This window comes from Podarcis muralis, chromosome 2 (genome assembly GCF_964188315.1).
Source record: "Podarcis muralis chromosome 2, rPodMur119.hap1.1, whole genome shotgun sequence".
Taxonomy (NCBI): Eukaryota; Metazoa; Chordata; class Lepidosauria; order Squamata; family Lacertidae; genus Podarcis; species Podarcis muralis.
In genome coordinates, this window is record NC_135656.1 from 31,921,450 (window position 1) to 31,934,603 (window position 13,154).

A 13,154-nucleotide genomic window follows, 5' to 3' on the forward strand; every position below is an offset into this window, starting at 1 on the left:
CGCTCCTTCAGGTATATAGGACCAAGGCCGTTTATTATGTATGACACTGCTATTTCTACATCACTTCTTCTGTGATTAGAAATTGCATCTTGGTTGTGCTTATTATGTATGCCACTGCTATTTCTATTTCTATTTGCTATTGCACAAAACTTCTTGCAGAGTTGCTTATATCATCTGGAGAGTTTGCAAAAGCACCATAGTTTAATTAGGTGTTTTTTTGGTAAAGGCAGACATCATGGAACTTATTTTCCTATTCTCCGAGCTTGTATGTGTTATTTGCTTTCTATTTATACAGGGGGGAAAGCCGGACAAGGATTTGGTTGGATTAATTTAGAAAAGTGGTTCCCAACCTTTTTTTGGCCATGCCCCACCTAAGCATCTCTAAAATCCTTATTGCCCCCCACCCCCATGACATATAATTCTTATTATTCAAAAGGTGAACTATTCATGTGGAGGAAGCGTAAAAGGCCATTCACTGTTAGTAACTCATTCTCGAATTGCCCCCCTTAAAAAACAAATTGCCCCCCTGTGAGGCGTGTGCCCCATGTTGGGAACAACAGATTTAGATGGATTCAACCTCTGAGGCAGAAGTTCCCGCTGAAGTCACTTTCAGCTATATAGTCAAGGACATCCAGGAATGCAGATGAGAGCACAGGAATTTGACAATGGTTCCTGTTCCTTAAAGGTCACACAACTCAATAACCCTTAGAGTTCATCTTTCCAATGTTTCTGTTTCTCCTGACAACAACAACTTAATATTTGTATCCCACCCATCTGACTGGGTTGCCTCAGCCACTCTGTGCGGCTTCCAGCATATACAGGTAAAGGTAAAGGGACCCCTGACCGTTAAGTCCAGTCGCAGACGACTCTGGGGTTGCGGCACTCATCTTGTTTTACTGGCCGAGGGAGCCGGCGTTTGTCCACAGACAGCTTCCGGGTCATGTGGCCAGCATGACTAAGCCGCTTCTGGCGAACCAGAGCAGCGCACGGAAACGCCGTTTACCTTCCCGCCGGAGCGGTACCTATTTATCTACTTGCACTTTGATGTGCTTTCGAACTGCTAGGTTGGCAGCAGGGACCGAACAACGGGAGCTCACCCTGTCGTGGGGATTCGAACTGCCGACCTTCTGATTGGCAAGCCCTAGGCTCAGCAGTTTAGACCACAGCGCCACCCGTGTCCCTTCCAGCATATATAAAGCATAGTAAAACATTAAACTTTAAAAAGCTTTCCCATATAGGGCTGCCTTCAGATGTTATATAATTACTCCCTAACATCTGATGGGAGAGCATCCCACAGGGAGGGTGCCACTACCGAGAAGGCCATCAAGATCACTAGACCTACCTGGTTTCCATCTCCGGTCATCTTCTGTGACCATGTCCACTCCATTGATCAAATTTTCCCAAAACTCTTGCAAGTTTTCTGATTCTGGCAGCTTCCCTGCTATGCCTGCAACCACCACTTCCTCCATCTCTCAACTCGTCTCTAGACAGCAAGTGGAGAAAAGAAAAATCAGGCCTATGCAGCAATAATGAATCACACAAGAAAATTACAATGCACTTGTTAAAAAAAACAAATGTATAATTACCAGGGAAACACCGGGCAAATTAATTTCATATACCGGTACTTTTGAGCAGCAGATCAGATTCTTTTAAAGATATACCTGTAGAACAGACCACATGAGAGCTATTTTATGAGCAGATGTGGTCTTTTATATACCAGCGGGCTTGGGGATCCTGGATGCTAGTGCTGAACTCGAAGTAACTCAATAAACAGCAACGAACAAAAACTTCTGGAAAGCTACTGGTGCAACAACACAGTGAATGAAATTCTATCAACTAGAGATAGAAGAAGGCTTTAGCCTAAGGAGTTCGTGATTCATAACATCTAATTCCATATCATGGGTGAAACCCAACGTAGTACTACGGCAATTTTTCTACCTGTACAATGATTTCTATCTGTGCAGCTGAACATTCTCTCCCTTTCCTCCTCCCATGCACAGCCTAAATTGGTTCCATGAGGGCCCCCACCCATGATTCAATATCAATATGTAGGTGGCACCACTTAGGGTATCTTGTAACACTTGGACAAAGCCTTTCAACACCTTGGCCAAGAATCCACCCTGTCATGTCTATTACTTCCAGCAATAGTAACAGGGTCAAACATATTGCAGTGACTTCCATCCTGACCAGTGCTCCTGGGGGACTGTCCTTTTCTAAATAATTTTATTAATTTTAGTGTGCTGTAGTCAGATAACTGCAAATTTAGCAATGTAGCAAAGCGGCACACATCTGGCTGTATGTGAATTTTGTGCTACTAGTGTTGAATTGACCGAGATATTATTGGGCAGCAAGTGATTTTTGCTTTAGTGTGTTGTGGGATTAATATTACTATTGAGCACGTCACCTGCTGAATAATGGATATATACTGAATAGTGCTAGTCAGGCACTGAGCAGTAACATCTTTATGTTTAGGTGCCTATTGAAGGCATGTTTATTCAAGAAGGCTTGCTCCGATGGGTGACACAATAATTTACAGAATACCGATTGCATACTTGCAGATATGGTTTTGTTGTTTTCTAGCATTTGTAAGATGTTGTTTTATTGGATGGGATCTAACTAAAATGAGTTCTGTCAACAGAATCCCACACAAGAACTTCTGCTTGCACAGTGGGGTTCCCTCTCTCTTCCCCCACATGTGCCCCCCCAGAAAATTGGGGGGGGGGGAGTCAGGAGAACCTCCAAAACAGCATGCAGGGGGAGGAAAGGGGAGATTGCTCCATCTGGCAAGCCAAAATGCTTGCCCTGGTGGAACGATTGTCAGAGTGCATTGTTGAAGTGCTCCCGATGTTTTAAGAGCTTTTAAGAAACAATTTCAGAAACTGGGCACTGTGTTTTATCATCTCGTACACTGCTTTGATGAACTCTAGCCATGAATCAGTTTGTAATTTCCCCCCCAGTTGTTGCTGTTGCTATAGACGTTGTCAGCAAATAAAACAACAAAGCAGGTTGACAATCCAGATAATAAAATTCAACATAACATTTCGGTGATCTGTGACATACCTAAAGGTATGGAGGGAAAATATCTGCTTTTAAGTAGTGAGGTAGTATATTTTAGTATAGAATAACATAGTTTATATTTAGTTCTGAATGCTAAGGAACCAGTCCAAAACACCTTTTTTTGGTGGGGGGGGGACGAGCTTGACAATAAATCCTTCGGCTATAAAACTATTGCAGTTCTCCCTTCAATCTCTCTGAGCAAGTTTAACTCATTGAAAGCTATTGTTGCTACTCTTCACCAGACTCTAGGTAGGACTTCCTAGAAGAGATCATCAGAGATAAAAAGGCAAAACTAACTGTTGTAGTGAAAGCTAACTGATAAAGAAGTAAAAGAGGCGCAGCCAGATTCCTTGGCTTCCTTCCCTTGCTTGTAGTGATTCAGAGCAGAGATTTGCTCTGGAGGGCAGAGCTGAGCTTAGAGCTAAAAGCAGGAAGTAGAGTGAAGCAGTGTGAGAGTGAAGAGACTGAGCCTTTCTAGGTCTCACGCCATTCTATGGGCACCACCAAATGTCCTTTTTATTGTGCTTACATTATACGATTTGTGCTGATGGTGGTATTGAGGTGGTTACACGCAATCCCACTTTCAATCATGCTTATGCTTGCAAAAGTTCTAGGGTGATCATACCACTTCGTTTCCAATGACTGTATGTCCTGTAGCTTTTGGCTGAAATCCTGTCATACCGCAAATATTCTGAGCACTTTTTTGGGGAGGGGGGGTCCCTCTTTTGTTGTTATAGTACAAGAATGCCCCTCCAGATGAAAACAGTACAGTAAAATATGTAAGAATGTCTTTTGAAGATAAGCTCATTTAAGGGCAAATGGAAGAGCAATGGAAATGCATAACTGAAGACTATAATTCCCGACCATAATCAGTAAGCTGCAAGCCTGTTCCTGTTGAGGTTGGTATAAAAACACCCCCCTTAATTTTAATGGAAGAGGACTGCAGTCTTCAATAATTATCAGTAACAATTATATTCATCTATCAGGAAACTCCTTTCCCTTTCCTATGTAGGAAAGTATTCAATTCATACAATGGCATCTAAATACAGTCATACCTCGGGTTACGAACGCTGCGGGTTGCGCGTTTTCGGGTTGCGGACCGCGCCAAACCCGGAAGTACCGGAACGGGTTACTTCTGGGTTTCGGTGCTCGCGCATGCGCAGAAACACAAAATGATGTCACACGCGTGCGCAGAAGCACTGAATCACATCGTGTGCGTGCGCAGACGCAGCGCTGCGGGTTGAGAACATGTCTCCCGCATGGATCACGTTCGCAACCTGAGGTATGACTACAGCAATTTAGCCTTATTTCTGTGCTGGCTTGTCCTGTTTGGGACATTCAAATGGACATCCAGCACAGCAGGGTCACTGCTCAGCCCCATGAGAAGGCGACTCACGCCTACACTGAAGTATGTTCAGAGAGCTCCTTCACATGAGGGGATTCCGATTGGTCCACTGATGCCCCCTCACACATGAAAGAGCTTTAAATGCATATGTTGGCACACACAGATTCCCAAGCTCGCCAAGGATACAGCTGGTGCGTGTGGGAGCTATCTCATGCTGCCCTACAGCCCCCCCCCACTCCTTGTTGTTTAGTGGCATCAATTACACCTTGAATGACCAAAGATTGATTGTTCAGTCACAGGTGTCAACTGTTCTTCTGTAAGATACAGTGGGTGGAATTCAACACGGTGCACTTCCAGATTTCCCCCCTGTTCCCCCTGAATTTGGGGAGCAGGGCGTCCCCTGACACACTCCAGAGACCATTTTTGGGATGTGGGGCACATGAGGGAAGGGGGGGGGGGAATGGAAGTCCTTGCACAAAGCTAATGGTGTTGGTTAAGTTGATCCTACATTATATCCAACCTTTCCTCTAAGGCGTTCAAGGTGCATAAATGGTTCTTCTCCATTTTGCCCTCACAAGAACCTTGTGAGTTGGGGCAACTCACTACCTCTGAGCTTAGCTTTTTTCATGGGGTTCATTTGGAGGTAAATGAGGAGAAAAACCATGTACACCACCTTGAGCTCCTGAGAGAAAGGAGTGGGATATAAATCCAATAAATAAATAGTCCAGGGGTAGGGTGAGGCCTGTGACTTCCAGATACTGTTGGAGCTACAACTCTACAATTCTATGAGTCTATGGATTCTCATCAGCCTTGGCTGGCATGGCCAGTAGTGGGGACTTGGACTGTGAAGATCCAAATTCAAATCTGCACTCAACCTTGGGCCAGTCACTGTCTCTCAGCCTAACAAACCTGACAGGGTTGCATGAGGATAAAATGGGTGGAGAACCATGCATGCCTCCTTGAGCTCCTTGGAGAAAAGGTGGTAAGCAAATCTTCCTAGGTATTCTTTCTCTGGTGTCCAAAAGACACTTAAAAGTCACTCAGACAGCAGAACAGAGCAATAATGAAGAGCTCCCTGTTGTACAATATAGAATTTAAAGACAGCATGAGGGTACATTATTTAATGGAAGTGCTATCATCCTAATTTAAAGCAGCAAGCAATGCTACTCCCAGTAAATTCCTAATCATTTTATAACCCAGATGTACCATTGATCATCTGCACATCCCATTCTTCTGGTTGTGCCTTTGAAAGCCTAGCCATTTATTTTCACATCCTATGCTCCAGACAACTGGGTCATTTCAAAAATCTGATCTAGTGATCCCGATAATGATCATGGGTAGGCAAACTAAGGCCCGGGGGCTGGATCCAGCCCAATCGCCTTCTAAATCCGGCCCGCAGACGGTCCAGGAATCAGTGTGTTTTTACATGAATAGAATATGTCCTTTTATTTAAAATGCATCTCTGGGTTATTTGCGATGCATAGGAATTCGTTCATTCCCCCCCCCAAAAAAATAGTCCAGCCTCCCACAAGGTCTGAGGCACATGACTGTATGGGATTGGCAGAAATGACTGGCAGAATCCGTGACCAGGGAGAAGAGTCGGCAGAAGAAGATTGGAAGAAATTTAAGGACTATTTACAGAAATACTGCAATATTAATGAATGTTGAATGATGTTGGATTGAATTTAAGTGGTTTCTAGCTGTAATGGTTAAAAGTATATGGAAAAATGGTTTTGTTTTGTTTTTTATAAGAAAAAGTTTAAGTTTAATGATTTAAGATGTTAGATAGAAAATATGGTGTTATTTAGCTGTAATGCTAGGAGATAAGGATTTGCTGGACAAATAATTTGAACTAGAAAACAAGAAGGGGAGGTATGAGGAGGTCAGGGAAATATGTTGTTGAAATTAAGTTCTGAACTGTATGTGTTTTTAATGTTTTTTCTTTTCTTTTTTACGGTTTTCTCTTAGTTTGTATAAACTTGGAAACTTTAATAAACATCTTATAAAAAAACAACAACACAAGGTCTGAGGGACAGTGGACTGGCCCCCTGCTGAAAACGTTTGCTGACCCCTGCTCTTGATGTTGTAGGAATACAGCTCTAATCAGCCCCAGGCAGCAGGGCCAATAAATTGTCGTTCAGCAACATCTGAAGGGCACAGTACTAACTCCCTCTGTAAAGTGAATGATTTGCCTCTGAGGGAAGCAACGTTTCTGTGCTTTGGATCATATGTATCAGAATAAAGCTGAGAAATACTGATCAGCTCAGAATATATGAACTGAGATGGCCAAGGGGAAGAGATATTACAAAGATAAAGCAGAAATCTTTCTATCAACCTCAGTGATACAATGAAAGACAAGGCAGAGGGAGAGTGGGATGCTAGCTACGGTAATTAAACACAGGCTGAAGACCAGATAATTATTTTTTTCAGAGAGCTGAAAGTGCTATGAAGTAGGCATTGTACAACCATTTCACTGTCAGGTCTGGAAAATGGGTTTGCTAGGTGCTTTTAGTGTTTCAGGACCAGACCCCTTTGCATGCTCAGTCACATGTAGTTTCACACTCATAAAAACTACTGTCCTGCCTTTCAAAAATGTTTCCTTTCTGGTTTTCTGCTTGCAACCTATTCCTTCATCAATCTGATTTTACAGAGTTGCTTAAAATTATCAATCCAACATCAGGTTTATTCACAGTGTGAACGTGAGTATCTGTCCCGTTGTAATTGCAGTCTAATTATATCAGAATGGTGCAAGAGAGAGAATATGAAGATTCAGGGTGGAGCAGAGGCCAGGTATGAAATGTGAGTTTGAAGCAAGGGCAGCTCTATCATTAGGTGAAATGATGTTGCTGTCTCGTGCAGCAGATGAGCAATGGCACTTGGCCACCACTTTCTTCATCCATTTCTTCCCTGTGTCTTCTTGGCCTAGTTTTACTTGCTGGTGAATAGCTCACAGATGTCTGCCATAGACTGCGATGCTGCTGCAGCTGCTGCCCAGTGCCACTTCCTCAGATAGTGAGTGTGACAAGCTACACATGCTCTGTGGAGTCTGTCTTTGTTAGCCTGGCAACCCTTCAGCTTACTTTTCTGCTCTTCTCCAAAACGGGAAGGCGGGAGAAGAATAGCTTGTCTATCTGCTCATTGGCCAACTGTCCAGGCAAACAATTGGCTGATGGGGGTCCAGCAACACAGCAAGGCACATCACATGCTGCATTGTGTCATGGGTGCTGCAGTGGGTGCAGCAGAAACCACCCATCACTCAGGCTGGAGGGAGAAGAGTAGAGACGGCAGAGCAGACAGACACCAGTCACCCAGGCATCCTCTGAGCCAAAACACTGCCATGTGAGCCAAGTAACCAGTCGAGGGGCAGGGTAGGACTGGGCAAGAGTGTTGGAGGCAGATGTTGGGTATACAGTGCCTGTGATGTTGTCTGGGATGAGATGAGGGGCATTTTAGGTTAGGGGGGGAAGCATGAATAAGGACATTACAGAGGTGCATAAAATTATGCACGGTGTTAAGAAAGTGGATAGAAAGACATTTTCCTCCCTCTACCATAATGCTAAACCAGAGATTATCCAATGAAGTTGCACATTGGAATATTCGGGACGGACAAAGGGAAGCTCTTCTTCACACACAGTGCAAAATGTTCCTTAGGAAAAGGGATTGTGAAACCACTCTAGGAATTGTGAGGGACACAGAGGTCTCCCAACAACTCTCAACACCCTTCACAAACTACAGCTCCCAAGATTCTCTGGGAGAATATGACTATTTGAAGTAGCGTCATGGTGCCTTAAATTTATAGTGTGACTGTGGCCTAGGGCACAGACCAGAGGATGGGCAGTTAATTTACAGCATTTGCTCAACCACGCATATGCTTAAGTGAGTATAAATAAGTATTACAGTAATTATGTTGCTTCTGAGGGCAGGTTTGCATAAGCAGTCCACAGCAACCCCAGGTATGCATTAAGATGGATAACAGAATATAGGTGAGAAGCAGTTCTCATGGTCATAGCAGCACTTTGTGACTGGAGGCATAATGATCAACTATCCATCCTAGCTTAGTTCATATTTTACATTTGCCAAAGTGAGCAGGCATTCAAGGAGCATTTGAGAACTCTTCATGAACAGAGGAAAGTGTCTATGAAGTAGTCCTCAGCATTTTCTCTCATAGTGTTCCTTTGTGACTGGCCTTTCTGCCTAATTTCACTTCTTCTTTTCCTATTGACTTTGTCAATAAGTTTAAATGATCGCTGTTATGCAAAAGGACCTTGCAACACACCTAGACAGCCTTTGGACTATTTTTGCATGAGATTTCTGTAATATCCAGTGCTGTATTACACAGAGCTCTCTCCAATACGGATTTCTGCATTTTCTGATCTGAAATCATCCAAAGGAGGCCACACCATTGCAAGAGGGTACCTTATTTACACAGTATTTGTGCAGCCTTGTGGCACTGTGCTAACTCATTTATCATCCATAATAACCAGTCATTCTCACTGGCATCATGCACTAGTACCTACTTGTTTCATCACAGCACTTTGAGTACATTCATCGTACATTAACTACGCACTTACTCTTTTCTTGTGATTGTCCTGCCAATGGCCATTTTAAGTGCATTTCAGCAGGTTGCTTGTAATTATTAAGTATCTCCCCCTCCCATTGTTTCTTTTCTTAACTGGAGGATATTTTAAAGATGTGTACTGAAATTCATTTCAAGACCTTTGCTGTGTTTCGACGTCACTATAAACCATGGTTTATTATGTTGTGAACGAGCCTAACCTCCCCTGAGCTTTCGGGCTCCCTTCTCCAGCACTGCTGTGAGGGGAATTTCAGAAATGTTCACTTTCACTTAATCAGTATTTAGCCTATTTTCATTTACCGGTAGCTAATTTCATAAACTATGGCTTGAAGGAGGTTGTTTCAAACAAATCATTGTTAAAATTAACCATAGTTTGTCGGGATTAGGCAATGCAACAAGTTGTGGTTAAACAAAAATGCAAGCAAATGTTTCCAGTCATCTCCTGGTGGTTGCGCTAGGGACAGGGGAAACCTCCTGAGTCCAGGGGAAGATCCTAAGAAACCATGATTCATCTTTATTATGATATCTGAACACAGCCACACACTGTCCTTTCCAAATTACTCTGCTCCCTCTGAGAAGGGACATCCATCATGGCACATAATGAAGGTATGGGTTGTTAAACCAAACCAAACCAAACCAAACCAAACCAAACCAAACCAAACCAAACCAAACCAAAGGACTTTAAATAATTAAAGATGACACACTTCTATGTGTACATTTTGAACCTCTTTGTTGTAAGCATGTTCACTTCGGGGGCATGGAAAAATTATGTGCTTATTTTGTAGTGTCAGGTCAGTGGTTCCTAACTTTGTTTTTATTAAAGGGACTCACCAGCTGAGTGTTATCATGGCGGCCAATCTCTTTATACTGACCTGTGACCATGCAGGATGGCCAGGTGAAGAAGAGGTCCTGCTCCTCTGATAGTTGCATCAAAGGGAGAGTTTCAGCAGGTGTAACTTGTCATGCAATGTATACATGCCAATAACCTCTCTTCTACAGAGTTACGCACTGTTCTCTTTTATATGCAGCCTTCAGTGACCATGAATGCGCTCACAAAACCCACTTCCTCCTACCCATAAGTCTCCAGTTAAATTAAAATGCTTGAATGTATAGTGTGATCCTAGCTATGTTAACTCAGAAGGAAGTCCCGATGATTTCAGCTGTTTTCACTTGCGCATGTTCACAGCCAATGCTCCAATCCAGGGTTTCCTAAATTTAGGCCTCCAGCTGTTTTTGGACTAAAAATCCCATCATCCTTGACCACTGGTCCTGCTAGCTAGGGATGATGGGAGTTGGAGTCCAAAAACCGCTGGAGACCCAAGTTTGGGAAACCGTGCTCTAATCCTAAACATACTTCTTAGAGTAAACTCAAAGGGACATGCTCCTGAGTTACCATGCATAGGATTGGGGCTGGTAAAGTGCAATTCTGTGTTCAGAATTCTTGCTTGCACAAAAGTAAATTCCATTGTGTGAAATGGGGCTTATTCAATCATTGTGTTTAGGATTGTGGCCTGATTTTTCATTCTGGTACCACAAATTCCTGGGCTAGCACAGAAATACTTGGGACAGGACGTAGCAATAGTTCCTCTAGCTTAGTTTAACAAAACGTGGGTGCATTTGACCTTAAATGTGAACTTTAAGCAAACATAAATGAAATGTAAAGAATTAAATAAATAAAACCAATACAACAATCATTTGCCCTAACACAGCAAGCAGATCCATCAGGATCAGTGCACCAGTCTCACAGAAGTCAACAACAGTTCTACCATTTTACTTTTAAGGTCAACCTTGACTGAATTGCTTGTAAATCGAGAGATTAAGTCTTTGCCTCAATTTGTTTCAGTGGGAGAAAGGGAACTTTTGTCACCAACGCAAGTTGCAGTACTTCTCAGTTCCTAGAGACATTAAATAAATGTTCGTTGTTTTTAGATTCTTCTAAGCAAGGTTGAGAATGTATGGCAAAAAGGGAAATATTCTGATTTCCTTGGTTTGGAATCTTACTTCAGACACTTAGGACAACAGTTTTGAGGATAAGCACACAAAAAACACAGACAAGGACAACTTAGTCACTGAGCTGGGTTAGCAAAGGGGGGCGTGGTACCAGTTACCCTCTAAGATTTAAAATATCTAGTGAGATAAATTGCTGTACAACACTTTTTGTCTTTAAATTCTCCATGTTGCGTGACTATGTTATCAGATAAAGTAATTTTAAAAACAGAGAACTAAGAGAACTACTTTATTTTACCTGTTTTTATGCAAGTCTGAATAGAATTAACTGGCTGTAATACAAATAGCTCAAATTGCATTACAACTGCATCCCTTAGCTTTGGAGATGGACAGAATAAGGCTGTAGGATCGTACTGCTGAGCTGAGGAATATGAATACAAGGTTACATTACGAGAACAATAGAATAATCACAGGCTCTGTGAATGTCCTGAAACAAAGAGAAAATCCTTCCAAATGCTGAGCAGAAATTGCTGGCTTTTATTAGCTACCTGAGAAGAAGTGAAAGACTTGGGTTGCAAGTGACGAAGTAGAAACTATCTGGTGTCCTCATTTCCTAATGTCACAATAGAGCAGAGAATATCTACTGCATGTCATATACCTTCCAAACTCTTATCTCCTTCTCTGTGCTTCTGCATATTAAAGGTAAGTGCTGGAAATTAAGGGGGGAGATCTGCCTTTTCTACCTAGATCTGCTGAAATAATAGGCTTCAGTGTGCCAGTGTAACTGTCTTCCTTGCCTGGTATCAAAATGGCTGGATGCAGAACACTTACAATGCAGCAAGGCTTAGCCTCCATCTCCCTTATTGCCAAACACTCCTCCCCCTTTTTATTCCATAACCTCAATACCGGGGGGGAAACCACACCTCAAATCAACTTCACTGCTACCACATTACATCACAAAATTTCAAAAACAGCAATTTACCCCTGCAATTTTGTTCTGCCATTAATTAAAAAATAATTAAATTAAATTAAAAACCACACACTGTTGTTGTTTTAATCCCAAGAGCCACAGCTTTTGTTCGTTCCCCACAGAGCTGGCTATCAAAATGGAGAACAAAAACCTGAGCTAGCATCGGAAGCTTCTCCGGTGCTACTTCTCAAAGATGTTGCGCTCAAGCCGCAGAGCCACCCGATCCCACCCGCCTGCGCCTCCAAGGCCTCCTCCGGGTCCGAGCTGATTTCACTTGGGAAGGCTCACCCAACACCTGAAAATGGATGTCGCCTTCCGATTTCCAGGACGGGCCCGGACGACCTATTCAAAGCAGACGTACTTCAGTCTGCCTAGATTTACACAACCCTATTTGCATAAGAAGGGTGGGAAAATGAAAACGCATTTAGAGATCTGGTGCCGCCAAGGCCGGTTCCCCTCCCCCACGCCGGGAGAGGAGGAGGAGGAGGAGAAGGAGGAGATCATGGCTGCTTCCAAAGGGGCCAAACCAGCCCCAGCGGGCAAAGGCACCCAGGGCATCCAGAGGACCCCCATCACCCGCCCTTCAAGCCGAGGACAGCCCTAGAGGCGCCCCAGCGCCCCAAAGTGCGTAGCAGCTCTAGCCGGCTGCTCCGTTTCATTCATACAAGCGCCATCCGGAGAGGAGGAGGGTTGCCTCTCCCTCCATCCCGGCAACCCGAGCCGGTTACCTGCTCAGGTCCTTGAGATCCGCAGCCACCGCTGGAAGGTGATCGGCGAAGGAAGCGCGCTGAAAAGCCCCGCTGCTGCTGCTGCTGCTACGCTGCCGGCCGCCAAGTCTCTGGCCGCCAAGTCCCTCTCTCCCTCCTCGTCGGTGCCCGATGCGTAACTGAGGCTGCCCGCGCCGCCTATCTGCGCTCCGCGTCCCTTTCTCACTGTCTCCCTCTAGCTCTCGGCGCTTATTTAAACAGCCACCACCTCCGGTGGCCACGCCACATGGGCTGACAGCTTTGCTCCTCGCCACAGTCCAATGAGAGCTGGGGCTGGGCCTCCCGGCGCAGACCCTGGGGCGATGCCAGCCCCCTGGCTCACGGCAGCCTCTCGCCATCGCCGCGCGGAGGAGGAAGCAGCGAGCCAAAGAGCAGCGCCCGCCGAGCACGCGCTGCCCCATACTCAGCCCGCCTGGCCAAAAGCGCAACGGTGCCTGGCAGGAACTGGGCCAGCCGGCCAGCCAGCCTGCCCCCCGCGCGGTGGCGCATCAC

At 44.4% G+C, this 13,154-nt stretch overlaps 1 protein-coding gene across 1 annotated transcript in view; it reads right to left on the minus strand.

Annotated features, from left to right (window-relative positions):
- The window catches only part of FASN (fatty acid synthase), a 59,123-nt gene extending 46,269 nt beyond the window's left edge, over positions 1-12,854 (minus strand). Inside the window, exons 1-2 of the mRNA XM_028716217.2 lie at positions 12,624-12,854; positions 1,343-1,483 (exon numbers count right to left, since the gene is read on the minus strand). Of these exons, the coding sequence (XP_028572050.2) occupies positions 1,343-1,469 (127 nt within the window). The 5' untranslated portion in view covers positions 1,470-1,483; positions 12,624-12,854. The remainder of the gene's footprint in view (positions 1-1,342; positions 1,484-12,623) is intronic.
- Between the last annotated feature and the right edge of the window lie 300 nt (positions 12,855-13,154).